Source organism: Pimephales promelas, chromosome 2 (assembly GCF_988280905.1).
Source record: "Pimephales promelas chromosome 2, fPimPro1.hap1.1, whole genome shotgun sequence".
Lineage (NCBI taxonomy): Eukaryota > Metazoa > Chordata > Actinopteri > Cypriniformes > Leuciscidae > Pimephales > Pimephales promelas.
The window spans coordinates 45,309,042-45,330,384 of NC_142770.1; the positions used below are offsets into that span (position 1 = coordinate 45,309,042).

General features: G+C 40.3%; 1 protein-coding gene across 3 annotated transcripts in view; it reads right to left on the bottom strand.

Annotated features, from left to right (window-relative positions):
* The window catches only part of LOC120487552 (NACHT, LRR and PYD domains-containing protein 12-like), an 82,891-nt gene that overhangs the window by 28,392 nt on the left and 33,156 nt on the right, over positions 1-21,343 (bottom strand). For 2 of the 3 annotated variants that reach the window (XM_089122969.1, XM_089122966.1), the window contains exons 8-9: positions 10,809-10,982; positions 9,747-9,917 (exon numbers count right to left, since the gene is read on the bottom strand). In XM_089122969.1, coding sequence (XP_088979095.1) covers positions 9,747-9,917; positions 10,809-10,982 — 345 coding nt within the window. Of the gene's footprint in view, positions 1-9,746; positions 9,918-10,804; positions 10,983-21,343 lie in introns of those variants that run through there. The other variant, XM_089122970.1, reaches the window with a different exon arrangement.

The following is a 21,343-nucleotide window of genomic DNA, read 5'->3' on the forward strand; positions in this document are numbered from 1 at the left end:
CGTATGCATAAAGCTTGCCACAAAGAACCGGCAAAAAGTAACGATTATGCATGAAACATTTGAATTGTTTATTAATAAACTAGTGTTTTCTGTCAGTGTCAGCAACAAAGATAAAGTTGATGATGCTTACTCGCCATCTTCGCAGTGAACGCGCATAGGCCTATAGAAACGCATACTTCGAATTAGCCTATATACGCAGAGAGAGTTGCCAATTTATTTTAGTTTTTAATTGTTTTGTTTAAAAGTAGATATTTAAAGCTTTCTGTAGCTTAGTTCTCAGGCCTGTGTGAGGCAAGCATCGCGGTGTTTCGGTTCATATTATGAGACGCGCTCCGGTTCACCTGCGCGCCTCTGTGTCCTGATTATATTGTCTGATATTTACTTCTAATGTATTAATCCAGTCAATTTGTCGATGAAACATTTATTAAAATGAAGATACAATTTATATGAAACGAAATTTACAAGCTTTCTACAAAACAAAACTTAATAAGTGGTCAAAATCATGTCTGACGCAAATATTTTCCGATATTGGGCAGCTTTTGAATTTTGATCCTATCTTACTCATCTCATGCGGTTCCCTTTTCATAGCCTACTCAACATAGATGAAATAATAAAAATAAGTAATGTAATATTATTAAAAACAAATGTGAAACGTATATTTTATGTTTATTTATTTATTTATTTTTTACTTATATTTAAGCGTCATGCTGCTCCGCTTTGCTCACATGTTATGTAGCCTGTGTGTGTGCATGTGCTGGAGGGGTGCCCATCCCTTTTTTGAATATCGTTATCATATATTGATCATTTTTAATAATTCGTTTTTTTTTCATGTATATGTTGAAATTGGTACTATTTGTTTGAGGTTTGACTCTTTACTAAAAATGACTTTACTAAAAATGATACAAAAAATGGATGGATTTATAGCGTTTTGGAAAAAAATAAAATTAACTTTTAAATTATCATTAACAATATTGTTGTTTGATTTAATAATTATTGTTCAAAATGTTCAGACTGAACCAATAAAACATTTAAACAGGATAATTTGAATATTCACAAAATGTGTGGGTCTAGGTAAAAAATGTAGTTTTCCTGAAAACTATTGAAATGGATTTATAGCGTTTTGGAAAAGAGCTCTTCAAATAATCCTAAGGAAAACAATAGGGCCTTCGCCCTTTCAGGGCTTGGGCCCTAACTATCCCTTTAAGATCTGCTGCTGCTGACAGAATCTCATCCATCTCATTCTCTCACTACTATTTAATTTCCTGAATCAACCAACTCACATCTCCTTTCTTTCTTTTCATCCATGATGACATTAGTCACCTGTTGTTGTTTCTGGCGTTTCATCACTGACTGTGTCGCAATCTATTTTTTTATAGTCTATGCACTCAACCGCTATATCTGATCATTAGAACTTTCAGTGAACTATTTTACACAGGCTCGATCCTGCTCCTCCGTGGCAATGACGGCGTACGGTTAAAAATCACAACAAACAAATTTGAAATTTCATGCTGACTATATCCAATTTTTTTCACTGCCCAATTACATCATCTTTTAAAAGTGAGCTGTAGACGTTCTGACCCGGAAAAGGAAGTAAATCACGATATGTAATGGATGCAGATGCAGACAAAATGATTATCCATGCTGCATTATCCACGCATACTATCCGTCTTAAATAGTATTCAAAATAGAATTAGTACGTCAAAATCGCGGTATGTTGAAATAAGCGTTTCAAAAATAACCAGATTTTCTACTATTTCCTGTCAGAATCTGAAGTGTAGATCGATGCACACTCTTGGGGCATTCAAGTCCTCCTGGGGAAGACGGCAGTGTGTTCAAGTCACTTTCGTCGGAGGAAGATGGCGCCACTGGCAATTTTATCATTACGTTGCACTGTTAAATTATAATGCCATCATATTCTATGCAGGCAATTCACTTAACTGCGCTGTAAATAAGAAAACCTTGACAATATCACTGCATAATATTTAAGTATTGTGGTATTCCGCCATGTTTCTCAGTGACACGGCCAAAATCGAAAAGATCGGGGCTTAGAGAAAATCCCGAGCTCCCCACTGGTACTTACGACATTGTGGTGGCGCACACATCAAGTGTGTTCAAATCGTAAATACGAGTTGAAAGTGATAGTTTCAACTGGAACCGAAGCGCCCGTACCCTCAGATCACTCAGACGTGGCTGTGGTTACAAGAGGGAAAAACAATATCACTACTGTACTTACATTTACGAGTAGGGCTGGACGATTAACCGAAAAATAATCGAAACCAAAATTCAGAGCCTATAACCGACGTGATTTTACCATGTCGGTTATTTCGGTTTTTGAATACTAATAATATATCCGCCCACTGTGTGTTAACGTACTTTGCCCTTAAAACATAGTAGTCACGTCACTTCACCCCGTCCAGTCTGCGACATTCATATCTCCTCTCTTAATGTATTTGGTATCATAATGTCTCCTTGTTTTGATAGATTGTTTACTGCTTGTATGTCTCGACTTGTTCTGTTTATTAACATTGCATTAATAATAATAATAAAAAAAAAAACATGAGCCCCTTTCACACAGCGAGTTGATCCCAGGAAATTGCCAGAACAAACACCTGTGTGAACGCAAACACGGCCCAGGATTGGTGCCGCCAGGTTGGGGACAGAGTAACAATTGCTGTGTTCAGTCCATGGTTCAGTCACGGAGCGCGCGCTGTGTGAACAAAAGCCGTAATCAATGTCGCGTTGCAACTGTGGTGGAAAATTTTAAACTGAATAATAAGCTAACCATGTTTTGACATTTGACCTCATTTAACCAGCTAAATCTCTGATACAATGTCCTGAGATGAATGTATGTGTGTCAAACACCTGACAGTGTATAAATAACAAATATGGGAAATGGAACTAGACAGATGACTAAGTTAGAAACATTAAAACAAAGTCTCCTCTACCCAGTAACAAAACAGTCTACCTATGAAGAACCAATGAAATTAATGTCATTAGGGCATGCCTCCATATTGTATAAAAACTGTTGTATCAGTGTTTTCGGGGGGATTCTCAATGGAATTTGTCTGAGATCCACCGGCCTTGTTTTTACTTGGGAAGTTCTCTGAGTATTGCTCGAGAACTCTCCTGGCCGTAATTAAAAGCAATGAAAGGACATTTGCTGGAGTCTGTCTGTTATTTAAGCTGTGCAGCAAGAACAAGTAAGTTAGAATTATTAGCACCCGGCGGACGTCGACTGTAGATGCGCTAGGGTTATAGGATTAGAACCCGGCGGACGTCGACTGTAGATGCGCTAGGGTTATAGGATTAGTACCCGGCGGACGTCGACTGGAGATGCGCTAGGGTAGAGGGTAGGTTTAATTGACTCAGCGGACGTCGATGTGTAGATGCGCTGGTAAAAGTATAAGACTTGGCCAACTAGAGTGAGTATTATTGTAGAGTAGTCAGGTTCAGGGAAAAAAAATCCATTACACAGCCTAATGACGCCGTTTAAGCCGGGATCGTTTGCCAGCGTGAAACTGTACATAATGCGCTAGTTTATTATCGAATCAGAGAAAAACAAATGAACAAGCGTGGTTTTTCGAAAACGAAATCGCAACTCATAAGCAAACTATACGCTGCTGAGACATGTCACGTGTCTTTGCGGGTTGTGTGTGTGAACGCACTCTCTGATTCCTAGAATCAGAAAACACGCGGAAAAAAAAGAGAGAGACAGACAAATGCCCAGCAACAAGTGCCTCCACTCCACAAAGCAGCTTTCGATAACACAAGCATTTACAGATGCTATACAATATGAAAAGGATTAGTTTTTCAGTTTTATACAAGTTATATTTTACTTTTTAGATGGCAATATTTACAATAATTTATTTTATTTACAAAAATAACTATTTTCTACATTTTTAATATTTTTAAATATTTAATAAACATTAAAAGCTATTTGTGTATTTCCTTAGTTTAGAATCTCAAAGATTATGCACTCTTTCATTAGAAAAAAAATACATACATATTTATTTACAGAATAAGCCTTGCCAGTGACATATGAGAAAGAAAAAAAATTAAAATAATCGTTCAATAATCATAATCGAGGTGACCTGTTCGATTAATCGTGATTATGATTTTAGCCAAAATCGTTACAGCCCTATTTACGAGTCATTAAATCATGTTTAATCTGGACTTCTTTGTGCATGCTCTTTGAGGTGGTGACCATAGACTTCCATTATATGACTGACAGACAAGAACGGTTTGACCTAAAAATATCAAAAATTGAAAATACTGTGTAAACAAAGACGCCTACATCTTGGATGCCCTTGAAGTAAGATAAAACATATCAAAAATTCTTTTCAAAGTGAACTATCCCTTTAATATCTATACGAGATGACTTGAACGCACCACATAACGACCGATATTGCCCACAACCCATCGCACGTTGGAAGAGGATTCGGTTAGAACTACAAACACGAGTGAAAAGTGTTACGAAACTACAGACATGGAGGATGCGTGAGTCCCGCGGTTATGTAGAGAGGTTTAGATAAAGACGTTTGAGTGATATCAGTATCTAACCTGACGAAAATGTTGTCCACATTATCTGCAGCAGCATTGTTAACTTCTGTAAAGATATGTTTAGTCATTACCCTTTCAATGCATCATTATATTCAAATTGGAAACACATGGAAAGTATCCGCCTGAAAGACCCACGACTGGCAGATGAACGTGCTCTCCGAAACGCTAGGAAATCAAATTAGATTGAATGGAGGATTTTAAACTGTGACAAGATGATTGACAGGGCAGTTTACGGTGACAGGATGCACGCAGCATGTGACAGAGCTGTCCATTAAAGATGACGTGATAGTATGTCCCAAAGCTTGCCTACTCTTTTGCTACACACTCAAAAGTATGTACTTTTTCTTCACAAAAAGAGTCCATAATTTTGGGCGTAATATAAGTAAGCGAATTGGGATGCAGCACCAGTGTTTTTCTTTCCGTACTATTTTCAAAGGTCAGCAAAACATTACTCTGGTAAAGTGGAGAAAAAAGAGGAGAGCCCTTGTTGCAGCCTGGGCGAATTTAGCGATGATCACTGCTACATCGGTTCATGTAGGAGCGAGAGTGAATGAACGGCACAGCGAGCGCACATCTGTACCATTCATTCATCCATTCATTCATTCACACACACAGACATGCATTTCAAGTCTTTGTGCAGTACAGAGATGTAGTAAGTCATTTAAGGAATAAATGACTTACTACATCAGCTGAATCCATGCTCCTGAAATGAAACAGCACTATGGAAGGAACTTTTTTTCCAAGATTATTAGATAGTATTATTCCTCACTGCACAGCAAGACGAGGTAAGATATGTATTAAAGTGGATGTTTAGGCTTGTTTGATGAGCAAAGTTTTGCGCAGATGAGCAAAATCTGCACAGAACCGAACACCGGTGATCTCACTGCAGCCGCCTACTCTCAACTACATTTCAGGCGAGGCAAGGCACATCTCAAACAAGCCTTTTTATTCAGCTGATATGGGCGTTTTGTTTATGGCTTGCCTCAACACTAGGTTTGTTTGAGATGAGCAAAATCTGCGCAGAACCGATCACCGGTGATCAGCGCAAGATGCATGCCGGTTAGAAATATGTCCTAGAACGGTCCGCCTGGCTCTGATGTCATGTCGACGTATGTCAAAAAACTCTCGCGAGCGCAAGGCACACCTGTCGGATTCCGCAGTCACGCGCAGTTGCTCTCCACCGACTGCGCTGATCAAAAGCATGATGGGAAACGACTTGCTGACGACACAGCTTAATGTTCATTGGTTTAAACAACCGTGATGTATTTTTCTCTTTTAACATGTTTGATTTTAAAACTCTGATACCATGTTTTATAGGACCTATACTGCTATGGAAAAAGAGCTAAAAAAACAATTGATGAGCAGCAGTACTTGTCAACAACTGCAGACATATGGACTGCCTACAACAGGAGTTTTTTTGGGGGTGACGGTCCACTGGATCGATTCGGAGACGTTGCAATGGAAGAAGGCTTCAATCGCTTGTCGTAGGTTCAGAGGAAGACACACTTATGACGCAATTGCATATGAACTTGAGGATATTTTTTTCCCAGTATGGATTAACTACTGAAAAAGTGACTGCATGTGTGACAGACAATGGCAGCAACTCTGTTAAAGTCCCTGTAAAGTCAAAATTAAGTATGTGTTCTGAGTCTGTCATACCACAGAAAAATTTGTTATTAGCCACCCAGCCAAATTTGAATGATAAAAAAAGCCGGCAAGTACATAAAATAAGCTATCAAAATCATTAAAAAAATTAGCAGATTCTCTGCTCTTAAACGCTGGGGGCGTGTCCGCTGGCTGCGCTGAAACCACGCCCACTAGCGGGAAAGCTGTTGACGGTGATATTAGCTGATTAGCTTTTGGAGACGGGAGGATGAACACTGAGGCGGGAGATCGTCGTTTCGGCCCCGTTCACCAGTAACAGCGGATTATCAGTGAATCCCAGTTGTCTCTGAGGAAAGTTTATAAAACGATCCAGTGTAAAATGATCACTAACAAGGTTGGCTCTCTAAAAACCTCTTCTTGATGTGATCGTTTTTAGGGGAATTTAAATGAAGATACCGATCTGTTTTGTACATGATCGCATCCAGGTAGTAGCCCATGCATGTCCGTGTCGAAGGCATAGCTAGCTAGAAAACTGTAGGCTCAGCTGTAGTAACTAATAGTACTGACAGTCACTCGCGATTGAGCGGTGAATGCGAATGTGCTCGGGGAGTGTGTGAGGAGAGAGGGAGATCAGACTCTGTGCGTCATCAAATAGGGGGGTGTCCAGCAGCTCATGGGCTCCAGTGCGTCATCGAGCCCTGTTTTAGCCCCGCCCAATTAATCCGTAAAAGTGCAATGGTGAAAAACTGTTTAATGGTCTAACTCCACATTTCAGTACTTCACAGTTCAGAGTCTTTGTAATATGTTTTAGCAATACATATGTAACATTTATAATGTGTTTAGAACTTTTTTTGTAGAATTGCCTTTACAAGGACTTTAAAGCTTTTAAGGAATACCAACAAGTCGAAACTGTGGAGGAGGAGGACGAAGAAGAAGAGGAGGAGGATGATGGGAAAGTGACCTTCACCGACCTGCAAAGCGTTCTCACTGAAGGAGACGATGAGGATGCACAGTGAGGGCTGTGTGTTGCCTGCACATCACAGATGTGCAGCTCACATGCTCAACCTCATTGCCAACAATGAGATTCATAAATGGTTGGTATCAAACCCAGAATCAAGGGCTGTTTACCGCAGTTCTACAGCTAAGTGTTCAGCACTATGGACCAAAGCTAGCCGGTCCACAGTTGCATCTGAGTGCCTAGAAGAAATCAGTAAAAGGAAGTTGATTGTGCCCTCAGTCACCCAGTGGAACTTATTTTATGATGCCTATGTATGGATCATAGAAATGCCACTAACTGACATTAACAATCTATGCACACAGGTTTAGATTAAATGCATGAATGAAAGGGAATACCAGTTTCTGAAGGAATACTGCTCCATTATGAAGCCTTTCAGTGCTGCACTGGACATCCTACAGGGTGAGGAAACTTGTTTTTATGGGACACTTCAACCAACACTTGAAGTTCTAATGGCCAAAACTTTAGCACTGCAAAATGGCCTTTCACAAATGATCACTGGGTTGCCTGAAATAATTGTGGGAGCAATTGAAGTTCGCTTTGCCACAACAATTGACTCCAAGGATGCCATACTGGCTGCCGTCTCACTACCCAAATTTAAACTGTGCTGGGTAAAAGAGGAAACCAGAAGAGATCACCTCAAGTACCTTCTCACCACTGAGTGCCGCACCCTAACAGTAGAAGAGCCTGCCACCCCAATAATTGGTGCTCCTCAACCTGCTACAGTCACCTCCCGTGATGATGACTACTTTTCATTTGATGAAAAGCCCAACGCCATGGCTGATACACCTATGTCAGTGGAAACAGAGGTAACCTCTTATTTCAATTCTGATCCAGTGATGGAAAGCCTGCATCAGTTTCTAAGAATTAAAAATTGCACTACGTTATAATGCACCAACACCATGATCCAGTGCACAGGTCGAAAGACTTTACAGTCTTGGTAGTCTGGTACTCACCCCAAAACGCAACCGTCTTGGTGATGAATGCTTTCAGCGCCTTATTGTGATGCGGTACAACAGATGTTTCAGTCAAATAGAATAGGCCCACCATAGTCGTAAGCAAGCACAGCTTCAATTTCCCTTTACTTGAACTTTTCCATGTTTAGCTGCACACCACCTCTGTTTTATATTTGGCAGGAAACAGAACTTTTTAAATCCAATTTTCCTGTTGGCAATATCTGACCATTACTTAAGTTTTGAAGATTTTGAACCATATTTGCTGTCAGGCCTTGTGGGCCCAAACACCTTAATTTCAGTTTTGTATTTCCAAAAGTTTTTATTTCCATTTATTTCTCGTATGACTTGCCTTATTACTGAACTTTTTTGAATTGGACTTAAATGACTGAGCCATATTTGCTGTTAGGTTCAAGCACTTTCATTTCATTTATGTGTATTCTAGAAAATTGTCTAGTCCTTTAGTTTCATAGAGACAATTGCAATCTGTCTTGTTGTTGTAGCCTAAGTGGATTTATTTGAACCTTCCTTTATTTGAAAGCCTGTTTTGTTTGAGCCTTTTTAGAGGCATATAGGCCTAAGGGTCTCTATTTGTTTTGTTTTTTTCTTCTAAGCAGCAGTTAGGCTATGTTTAGCCTATGTTCATTTTCATTGACTAAAATGACAGGCTGAGGGTTGGTCCTCCAATTGCACTTTATACTTCCAGAGAAAGCATAAGCTATGTTCATCATGCTCACTTTGTGCATGACAGTTTTGTGTTGTGAACCTCTTGAATTCAAAGAAAATAAATTAATGGCAACAATAAAAGAACAAATGTGCATCTTGTGGCTTCTTGTCATGGAATTAAAGTTTACATACAGTTCTGTTGTGTCTAATATGAATAGACCAAAGCTATTTCCAGATAATCACTTCACCTCTACTCTACCATACTTTTGACAGACTTGGATCGTTTGTGATTTTGTTTGTCATCCTCTCTTTTTCTCTTGAGCCTTCATTTTGCCAATTATATGAAATTGTTAGTAGCCTCCTGTATAGCCCACAATCATTATGCTACTGTACATCATATTGCCTTCTACTGGATGTAAAATGCTCTGTAGTACATTTTGTGTTTTTATTTTTTATATTATAACTAGGTCTACATCTGTAGTTATTTTGGTGAAAGTAACTCAAAAGTAATACAGGAGTAATGTAACGCATTACAATTCTGAGACAGTAATATTGTAAGGTAATGAATTACTTTTAAGTAACAGTAACAAGTAATCTATAATGTATTACAGTTTGGACGTAACTTGCACAACACTGCCCATGTCATGTCTGACAGAAGTTTATCATTTTAAAATCACTCATCATTTTAAAACACCTATTAACTGAAAAAAAAAAATATAAATATATATATATATATATATATATATATATATATATATATATATATATATATATATATATATATATATGAATAATCTAATGGGTTTCCTTCAACAGTCAAAAAAATATATATTATTAAAATCAATTTATTGTGGTTTTGTCTCCAGTGAAAATCAGTTCTGACTGGAAATAGTATTACAAACAACATTTCTATTAAAATACTATTTTTAACCATGTAAAATACTCACGTCAGTGTGTTGAGTTTACAGTGTTTATCCTGCAGTAGAGCAGCGATCTGATTCACTCGTGTGTCTCCTAGTTCACGTTTACTCAGATTCAGCTCTCTCGTGAGTAATGGGTTTTTACCCACAATTCCAGTCACATACTGACAGGCTTCATCTGCAGCAGGACTCAAAAACCTGCAGAAGAGAAGATGAAGCAGGATTCAGTTAAATTCTCAACTACACTTGGTATAATGACAAAATCCATTTTACATGATTTTTGTCTTAAAATCACTTAATCAACTTTGATGTAACAACATATTATGTAGCTTATTGTATTATTGAAATGACATTTCTATAAATGATTCGGCTATATGTAATGTATTTTTTGAACTGCAATTCGTTATACTGTGGCATTTCTAAGGCCCAAATTGCCCGTCTCCAGTTAGTGCAAAATGCTGCCTCACGATTTCTTTTGAAAAAGAAGAAATGGGATCACGTCACTCCACTAATTAAAGACCCTGCATTGGCTGCCAGTGCAATTTAGAATTCATTTTAAAATTCTTCTATTTGTTTTTAAATCCTTGCACTCTCAAGCACCTGGCTACCTTTCTGACCTGTTCCATCAGTATATCCCCTCTAGAAGCTTAAGATCTGGAGATCAGAATCTTCTTCTAATTCCACATTCGAGACTTAAACGCAGAGGTGACCGTGGCTTCTCAGTAATCGGTCCGCGCCTCTGGAATGAGCTGCCAGTGGAAATTCGATTGGCTCCGAGTTTGACCACTTTCAAGTCTCTTTTAAAAACCCATTTGTTTTCTATGGCATATTAGCCATTTTAAGATTGTTTATTGCTCTCTGGAAATCTGTTGGAACAGTCACTGCCTGCTTGAGAGTGGACTGTGCTCACTTGATTTTTATCTTTATTTTTATGTAATTATATGTTATTCTTATTCTTCCTTTGTTTCTTTTGTTGTGAAGCACTTTGGTCAGTCTGCAACTGTGTTAAATGTGCTATATAAATAAAGTAAACTTGAACTTGAATACAATAAAAATCAATTAAATAATAGTATTTCCATTGTGTCTCACCTCAGTGTCTCCAGATGACAGTTTGGATCCTGCAGTAAATGATTAAGCTGCTTCACTCCTGATTCTCCAGGATCATTTCCTCTGAGATCCAGCTCTATCACGTGTGAAGGGTTTGATCTCAGAGCTGAAGCCAGAGCTTTATAACCTTCTTCAGTGATACTGCAGTCTGAAAGTCTAGAAAAAAGACAATGTAATATTTAGATAATTAATCTGTTATTTTAGATAGTACCTGAACAAATTAAATTAAATAAACGTGTATGCGTATATGTCTACGCCATTAACGGCCGCATCATTCCGCGTGTCTCAACACGCAGTCAAATCTCTAGTCATAAATGCCATTAACCCCAGTGACGGTTAAGTTTAGGGATGGGGTTGAGATAAGTCATATCTTTTTTTTACCTAGGATGGTAAGGGAACAGTCATAAATGCCATTAACCCCAGTGACGGTTAGGTTTAGGGACGGGGTTGAGGTAAGTCATATATTTATATAACGTTAAGTCAACGGCGTTCATAAACACGCTGAAAGGCGATTATGCGTCTTGATAGCACGCCAAAAATGGAAATACGAATTGGCGTGTCATACACACGCTACTTCATGAGATCAGTCTGCCTGTCCAGTGTTTTGTGTTTGAGTTTGCTGCCCTTCTTGTCTCGGGCCTTGAGTTTATGACTGCTTACCTTTGCTGGCTGACCTGTGTTAATAAATTACTGCAAATGGATCCGTCCGCCTCTGCCTCTTCTTCACAAGCGCATTGACGCAGCACTACCTCTCTTGCTCGAACTCAATATTTTTACAAAAACTCAATATTTTTACACACTGTAGCTAAATTCATTTGTCAGTTCACCTTTTAGTGCTTAATCCTGTTTTGTACTCACAGAGTGTACAGAATGACAACCACATTCAACAACTGAATTAACTCCCTAAAAATGCAGGTAGTGACAACCGCAAAATGTTATGCAGTGTGTATAGAACAGAACTGAACAGCTAGTTGTTAATGATGTATTTTATCATGCATGAAAAAAAAAATCTTCTTATGCGCGAAGCAATAAATCACAACAAAAGCGGTTTGAACCCCATTTGTATTGTCACCAAAATATTGTGACCCGCACTTTAATTACATAAAGTCGACTGCTTTAACAGCAACCCGAAATATGCTTATAATAAGTGGACATGGCAACACTGCAAGAGCACACTCTTTCAAACAGCCTTTACAAGGATAAAAACACGATGCCTCCGTCGACTGTGCTTTAGTTAAAATTGCTTAACCTGTTAGCCAGCAACCCCACTTTTGAGAAATCCGTGCACATGCGTATTAAGAGTTCATTCTATAGGTATGAGTGTTTGAATTATATGTGCGCTGTTGTTGACGTCCCAGTCATCCAGAGAGACTACAGTTCGAGCGATCTCTTCCAAAAGGTATTTGAAGTATCTGAGAGAAGCCGGAGTTGATCGTTAACTCGTGTGAAGTCGTGGAGTGTGAGTAAAAGGATATATAAACTCATGAGCGGTTATTGCAGGACTAACTGACTTTGTGGTTTATTTGCTGCCCTTTGATACACTGTGGAAACCTTGATGGACTTTGACTGTTTCTCTGAACTCCTCTTTTCGCACAATCTTTCCACACTAAGACTATGTGAACTGTGTGAAGAAGGTTTGATATGAATGAAACCTGTGTTGTTTGCTGTATTGTTTATGTGTTGTGTGTGTTTATTATTCCTATTATTCCAATGGTGATGTGTTGTTTGATGAAATTGGTACTCTGTCATGGTGAATATAGCCTACTAAAATATTTGCATATTGAATCATAGTGGTTGGGTTTTCTTAGAGTCTACTCTTGCAACATTAAGGATTCATGTTAATTAGTTAATATGTGTCTTGTGCTTGCTTTTCCTTCTTGACGTGACTAACAACCCTAAACAAGATTGTATCTTGATTATATTTTGGGAGAATATATATCTGTCTGGCACCCCAACATAAAATGAAGTAGGAAAGTGTTACACAGGCATGTAGTCCCTCCCAACAAAACCAACCATCAACAAAATATTTGTCTGGCCTTAAAATGACTTTAGGGCATCACTGTAAGAGACTTTTCTCTGCGTCTGGCCATGGTAGATGTACCACAGAAATTTCGTACATGTCGGTCAAACATGGGTGCCAAATTCAAAATGGCCGACTTCCTGTTGAGTTTAGGGTATGAGTTCTTGAGGCTATTTTGTGTGTCTTCATATGATACACGTCCCCACCAAATTTCGTGCTTGTAGGTTGAACGTGGACGAGGGGATAATTTTTTGCAATTTTCTAGGTGGCGCTAGGGAGCCATTTTTCCACGCCCATCCGCGAAACCCACAAAATATGAAATTTTTCACCAGTCCTGACATGCTTGCCAAATTTGGTGAGTTTTTGAGCATGTTGCGGCCCCGAAAATGGCGCTTACTTTGCAGAAAAAAGAAAAAAATATTAAAGCTGCAAGTAGCGATGGGCGGGCCCTCGCACCAGTAGCACGTCGGGGTGTGAGGCGGCCGCGTTGCATACTCTGCAGCTCAGCCAGTGCGGCTGTATATTTGCTACGTTGCTTCGCTAAAGGTCACTTCCTGTTGCCACTAGGTGGCACTATGACTGTGGGTGAATATCGGCATGTAGATTTGTTCAGGGCGGGATTCTTGTCAAATGTGTAAAATTTCGTGCAGATCTGGGCATTTACAGTCAAGTTACTACAACTTCCTGTTTCATGGCGAATCATCGACGCCACGGACACGCCCATCGATGAAAACGCGCAGATAGCACAACTTTACATCGTCAATGCCTTTAGAAGGCACAGCAGAAATGTGAAGTCGATCCGACTAAATGCCTAGGAGGAGTTCGTTAAAGTACATAATGAGTAAATCATCCAAAAATGGCGGTAAAATTAGAAATGGCCGACTTCCTGTTGAGTTTAAGGCATCGCTCCAAGAGACTTTTCTTTGCATCTGGACATGGTAGATGTACCAAAGAAATTTCGTACATGACGGTCAAACATGCGGCGGGGGCTGCTTCGTTAAATGTTATTTCCTGTTGCCACTAGGTGGCGCTATGACTGTGGGTGAATATCGGCATGGAGATTTGTTCAGGGCAGGACTCTTGTCAAATGTGTAAAATTTGGTGCAGATCTGGGCATTTACAGCCAAGTTACTACAACTTCCTGTTTCATGGCGAATCATCGACGCCACGGACACGCCCATCGACGAAAACACGCAGATAGCACAACTTTACATCGTCAATGCCTTTAGAAGGCACAGCAGAAATTTGAAGTCGATACGACAAAATCCCTAGGAGGAGTTCGTTATCGTCAACTTTTTATCGTCAATTTTATCGTCACAACTTTTTATCGTCAATGCCTTTAGAAGGCACAGCAGAAATTTGAAGTTGATCCGACTAAATCTCTAGGAGGAGTTTGTTAAAGTAAGGAGTGTGTAAATCATCCCAAATCGGTCGCCAAATTCAAAATGGCAGACTTCCTGTCGAGTTTAGGGTATGGGTTCTTGAGGCTTTTTTGTGCGTCTTGAAATGATACACATCCCCACCAAATTTCGTGCATGTAGGTTGAACGTGGACGAGGAGCTAATTTTTTCCAATTTTCTAGGTGGCGCTAGCGAGCCATTTTGCCCCGCCCATCCGCGAAACCCACAAAATACGAAATCGCACAATACCAGAATAAAAAACATTTCTGGACTTAATAAGATAAATACATAAAATTAATAGAAATACATAAATAAACAAATAATCTGGCAACATAGGGTCATCATGTCCACCAAGCCATGTTTTATCAGCCTTCAAAAATCTGTATGGTTTTAAACCCAATACATATTAATATTTCATATAATATTCATATTCCCATTCGTAAAATCAACGTTTGGGGGTTTGCGTCGTTGTAGAATTTGTAGAATGTATTGTATTGTTGTATTGTTGTATTGTATTGTAGAATTGTATTGTTTGTAGAATTTGTCAAATTCTTATTTTTACCTGGGTGCGCTTTCCCATACTGTTTCCTTGTGTAAGCAGTTGGAACATTTATTACATTTATTAAACATGTAGAATACTTTCCAGAGCATTACATATAGTATTATAAATTCAGATGTTTGTGATATATATAAAAATAAAACATAAGATTATCTTTTTTAAATTAGATAGAACACGGAGCAGTTTTTTCCTGTGAGTGAGACTGGAAAACCCGTAGTGGATTAGAGCGGAGTGATAACAGAACGCTTAGAGTGCAGAGAGGAACGGGCTTTTGCTCCAGTCCTGGTTTTGCGTCCGTGCCGTTAGGAGCTAAGCTCTAGATTAGTGTATTTTTTAACTAATTTGCGGTAAAACTAGTCGATCACGAGATCATCAGGTAGATCTATAGATAAACTCATCTTTCAGGGATTTGACCGGCCGGATTCACACTTCAGCGTGAGAAATCGGTGGTGTGTGTGGCGTGAGAGCGTGAGAATTGGCTCAATTTTGCGTGAAACTCACGCTCAATGCGTGAGAGTTGGCAACCCTGCAATCATGTGTTTGACTAGAGATCTACGGCATTAGACGCTATGCTGCGTCTCAATAAAGATTCTAGAGCGTTTTTTTTTTTTGGCCGATTCAGATCAACTCCAAAAAGGAGGACAAATGAGTTTCCGGCTTGAGGCTGCGCCGGACACGGAGCTTAAATCCGGACTGTCCGGCCAAAATCCGGACGTATGGCCACCCTAACTTCGACGCGCGCGCCTCTCTCAAGCCGGAGTGTGTGTGTGTGTGTGTGTGTGTGAACAGTGGAAACAGGAAACATAATCCGTTATTTTGTTCATAAAGGACAACATTCAGACTGCAAACTGTTTACCTATATTTGTGTACACTCGCAATAAAATAACATCCTCTGTCACATACGTAATAAATATAGAAAAATAATGACACAAGAGTGCATTATAGCCCTATTTATGATTTTGAGTTTAAACTATCGCCCAAAGTGATTCTGAAAGAATGGTAAAGTTTATGCCACAGCAACAGTATCAAAGATATCAAGAATCCATTCACATGTCTACATCTGCCATGTATTTACATTATACAGATGAAGTTTGAAGCAAATCAGGTAAAAATAAAAGGGTGAGTTCAAAGCATTTTGAAAGTGACGCACTTTCTGCTGCCAGTTGGTGGCGCTATAACTTTGACTCACAATAGTCACATCCATGTGATCATCCTTTTACAGCGAACACACTGCTGAAGTTTCATCAGGATCAGTTAATGTATGCAGAAGTTATAACACTTCCTGTTTCATGTTTCTCGCCATAATTTTGTTTCCTCGCCACGGCCAAACCGTTCGAGGTATCAAAAATCCCCAGGCAATTTTTTATCCTCAATGTCTTGACTTCACGCTGATCGAGTTTTGTGGCATTTCTTTGAAATCTCTAGAGAAGTACTTTAAATTATTCCATTGCATGTTTTTTTACAAACAACCCTATATAGCCAACTTCCTGTTGGGCTGGGGTAAAAAGTAAGAGTGTGAAGGATACATGAACCGATGAGATCCATATGTTTACCGAGTTTCATATTATTACATGCAAGTGTGTTTGATTTATGGACCAAATTTTCAGACCAGGTTTATTGACCAAGTTAATCTGATTAATAAACTAATTATATAAAACTATTGTCAATGCACTACAATTAAACTAGTTATATGCCTTTACTTATAAAAAAATAAAAATAAAAACTTATTTAAAAAAATACCAGGCTTAAGAAATGTATTTTCTTTATGCAGGTCATACACACAGCAGTGAAATGGTTAAGCCCCCTCCCCCTGCACACACACACACAAACAGGCACACACACACACACACAGACAGCCAAAGACACAGAGACACCGAGACATGTAGGCTCAGAGTGAGCATGACCATATTCAAACATAAATATCTGACTTTCTGTGGGTCCTAGCTAATAAGTGTAAATTAGAAAGTTGTCCGGCTCGAGGAGTACAATATACATACCAATTTTTGTAACTCTAGTTAAAACTAAAAACCCCACTTTTGTCAAAAGGTGGCGCTACTGAGCCCTCACCACGCCCGTTTCTGAAACTTTGCACATGTCTACTGGCTAATAAATGTGATGTGTCTGTCGAGTTTCATGCAATTTGAAGCATGCTAAGGGTCTCAAAAGCATCCTAAAAGAATGGTAAAGTTTGATGTGTTGCCACGGCAACAGTTTCAAAGATATCAAGAATCCATTCACAAATCTTCATCTGCCGTGTATTTACATTATACAGATGAAGTTTGAAGCAAATCGGGTAAAAATAAGAGAGTAATTTCAAAGCATTTTGAAAGTGACACACTTCCTGCTCTCAGTTGGTGGCGCTATAACTTTGACTCACAATAGTCACATCCATATGATCGTCCTCTTACAGCAAACACACTGCTGAAGTTTCATCAAGATCAGTTAATGTATGCTGAAGTTATAACACACTTCCTGTTTCACGTTTCTCGCCATGATTTCGCTTCCTCGCCACGGCCAAACCGTTTGAGATATCAAAAATCCCCACACAAGCTTTCATCCTCAATGTCTTGACTTCACGCTGACCGAGTTTCGTCAAATTTGGATCAAAGCTCTAGGAGGAGTATTTCACATTCCATTGCGTGTGTTTTACGAACAACCCTCAATAGCCGACTTCCTGTTGGGCTGGGGTAAAAAGTAAGAGTGTGAGGTATAGATGAAACGATGAGATCTTCATTTGTACCGAGTTTCATATTATTACATGCAAGCATGTTTGAGTTATGGACCAAGTGTTCGGACCCCGTTCCAGGGGGTGCTGACGAGCCGCCCTGCCACGTCCGGGTACCAGCTTCAGCCCGGCTCTGATGGGTTTCAAGAGTTTTCGAGCATGGTAAGGGCTCCAAAAGTGCCAAAAAGGTAGTAAAATAATAATTAAATGCGAATTAAACGAATTAAACGAATCATCGACGCCACGGACACGCCCATCGATGGAAATGCGCAGATAGCACAATTTTACATCATCAATGCCTTTAGAAGGCACAGCAGAAATATGAAGTCGATCTGACTAAATCCCTAGGAGGAGTTCGTTAAAGTACAGAGTGTGTAAATAATCCAAAAATGGCGGTAAAATTAGAAATGGCCGACTTTAGGGCATTGCTCCAAGAGGCTTTTCTGTGCGTCTGGACATGGTAGATGTACCACAGAAATTTTGTGCAATTCGGTCAAACATGCGGCGGGGGCTGCTTCATTAAAGGTCACTTCCTGTTGCCAGCAGATGGCACTATGACCGTGGGTGAATGTCGGCATGTAGATTTTTTCAGAGCGGGACCCTTGTCAAATGTGTAAAATTTCATGCAGATCTGAGCATTTACAGCCAAGTTACTACAACTTCCTGTTTCATGGCGAATCATCGACGCCACGGACACGCCCATTGACGAAAACGCGCAGATAGCACAACTTTACATCGTCAATGCCTTTAGAAGGCACAGCAGAAATTTGAAGTCGATACGACAAAATCCCTAGGAGGAGTTCGTTAAAGTAGTTAATGAATAAATCATCCAAAAATGGCGGTAAAATTAGAAATGGCCGACTTCCTGTTGAATTTAGGGCATTGCTCCAAGAGACTTTTCTGTGCGTCTGGACATGGTAGATATACCACAGAAATTTTGTGCATGTCGGTCAAACATGCGGTGGGGGCTGCTTCATTAAAGGTCACTTCCTGTTGCCAGCAGATGGCGCTATGACTGTGGGTGGAAGTCGGCATGTAGATTTGTTCAGGGCGGAACTCTTGTCAAATGTGTAAAATTTCATGCAGATCTGGGCATTTACAGCCAAGTTACTTCAACTTCCTGTTTCATGGCGAATCATCGACGCCACGGACACGCCCATTGACGAAAACGCGCAGATAGCACAACTTTACATCGTCAATGCCTTTAGAAGGCACAGCAGAAATTTGAAGTCGATACGACAAAATCCCTAGGAGGAGTTCGTTAAAGTAGGTAATGAGTAAATCATCCAAAAATGGCGGTAAAATTAGAAATGGCCGACTTCCTGTTGAATTTAGGGCATCGCTCCAAGAGACTTTTCTGTTCGTCTGGACATGGTAGATATACCAGAGAAATTTCGTACATGTCGGTCAAACAAGCGGCGGGGGCTGCTTCGTTAAAGTTCACTTCCTGTTGCCAGCAGGTGGCGCTATGACTGTGGGTGAAAGTCGGAATGTAGATTTGTTCAGGGCGGGATTCTTGTCAAATGTTTAAAATTTTGTGCAGATCTGGGCATTTCCAGCCAAGTTACTACAACTTCCTGTTTCATGGCGAATTATCGACGCCACGGTCACGCCCATCGACGAAAACGCGCAGATAGCACAACTTTACATCGTCAATGCCTTTAGAAGGTACAGCAGAAATTTGAAGTTGATTTGACTAAATCCCTAGGAGGAGTTCTTTAAAGTACGGCGTGTGTAAATCGTCCCAATTTGGTCGCCGAATTCAAAACGGCCGACTTCCTGTCGAGTTTAGGGTTGTGCGTCTTCAAATGATACACGTCCCCACCAAATTTCGTGCATGTAGGTTGAACGTGGACGAGGGGCTAATTTTTTCCAATTTTCTAGGTGGCGCTAGCGAGCCATTTTGCCCCGCCCATCCGCGAAACCCACAAAATACGAAATTTTTCACCAGTCCTAACATGAGTGCCAAATTTGGTGAGTTTTTGAGCATGTTGCGGCCCCGAAAATGGCGCTTACTTTGCAGGGAAAAATAAATAAATTAAAGCTGCAAGCAGCGATGGGCGGGCCCTCGCACCTGTAGCGCGTTGGGGTGTGAGGCAGCCGCGTTGCATATTCTGCGGCTCAGCCGGTGTGGCTGTGAATTTGGTTCGCTGCTTCGTTAAAGGTCACTTCCTGTTGCCAGCAGGTGGCGCTATGACTTAGGGTGAATGCGGGCATGTAGATTTTTTCAGGGCGGGACTTTTGTCAAATGTGTCAAATTTCATTCAGATCTGGGCATTTACAGCCAAGTTAGTACAACTTCCTGTTTCATGGCGAATCATCGACGCCACGGACATGCCCATCGATGAAAACGCGCAGAGAGCACAACTTTACATCGTCAATGCCTTTAGAAGGCACAGCAGAAATTTGAAGTCGATCCGACTAAATCCCTAGGAGGAGTTCGTTAAAGTACGGAGTGTGTAAATCGTCCCAAAATGGGCGCCAAATTCAAAATGGCGAACTTCCTGTCGAGTTTAGGTTATGGGTTCTTGAGGCTTTTTTGTACGTCTGGTCATGGTAGATGTACCACAGAAATTTCGTACATGTCGGTCAAACAAGCGGCGGGGGCTGCTTCGTTAAAGGTCACTTCCTGTTGCCAGCAGGTGGCGCTATGACTGTGGGTGAATGTCGGCATTTAGATTTGTTCAGGGCGGGACTCTTGTCAAATGTGTAAAATTTCCTGCAAATCTGGGCATTTATAGCCAAGTTACTACAACTTCCTGTTTCATGACGAAACATCGACGCCACGGACACGCCCATCGACGAAAACGCGCAGATAGCACAACTTTACATCGTCAATGCCTTTAGAAGGCACAGCAGAAATTTGAAGTGGATCCGACTAAATCCCTAGGAGGAGTTAGTTAAAGTACGTAATGAGTAAATCATCCAAAAATGGCGGTAAAATTAGAAATGGCCGACTTCCTGTCGAGTTTAGGGCATTGCTCCAAGAGGCTTTTCTGTGCGTCTGGACATGGTAGATGTACCACAGAAATTTTGTGCATGTCGGTCAAACATGCGGCGGGGGCTGCTTCGTTAAAGTTCACTTCCTGTTGCCAGCAGGTGGCGCTATGACTGTGGTTGAAAGTCGGCATGTAGATTTGTTCAGGGCGTGACTCTTGTCAAATGTGTAAAATTTTGTGCAGTTCTGGGCATTTACAGCCAAGTTAATACAACTTCCTGTTTCATGGCGAATCATCGACGCCACGGACACGCCCATGGACGAAAACGCACAGATAGCACAACTTTACATCGTCAATGCCTTTAGAAGGCACAGCAGAAATGTGATGTCGATCCGACTAAAGCCCTAGGAGGAGTTAGTTAAAGTACGTAATGAGTAAATCATCCAAAAATGGCGGTAAAATTAGAAATGGCTGACTTCCTGTTGAGTTTAGGGCATCGGTCCAAGAGACTTTTCTGTGCGTCTGGACATGGTAGATGTAGCACAGAAATTTCGTACATGTCGGTCAAACATGCGACGGGGGCTGCTTCGTTAAATGTCACTTTCTCTTGCCACTAGGTGGCGCTATGAATGTGGGTGAATGTCGGCATGTAGATTTGTTCAGGGCGGGACTCTTGTCAAATGTGTAAAATTTCGTGTAGATCTGGGCATTTACAGCCAAGTTACTACAACTTCCTGTTTCATGGCGAATCTTCGACGCCACGGACACGCCCATCGACGAAAACGCGTAGATAGCACAACTTTACATCGTCAATGCCTTTAGAAGGCACAGCAGAAATTTTAAGTCAATCCGACTAAATCCCTAGGAGGAGTTC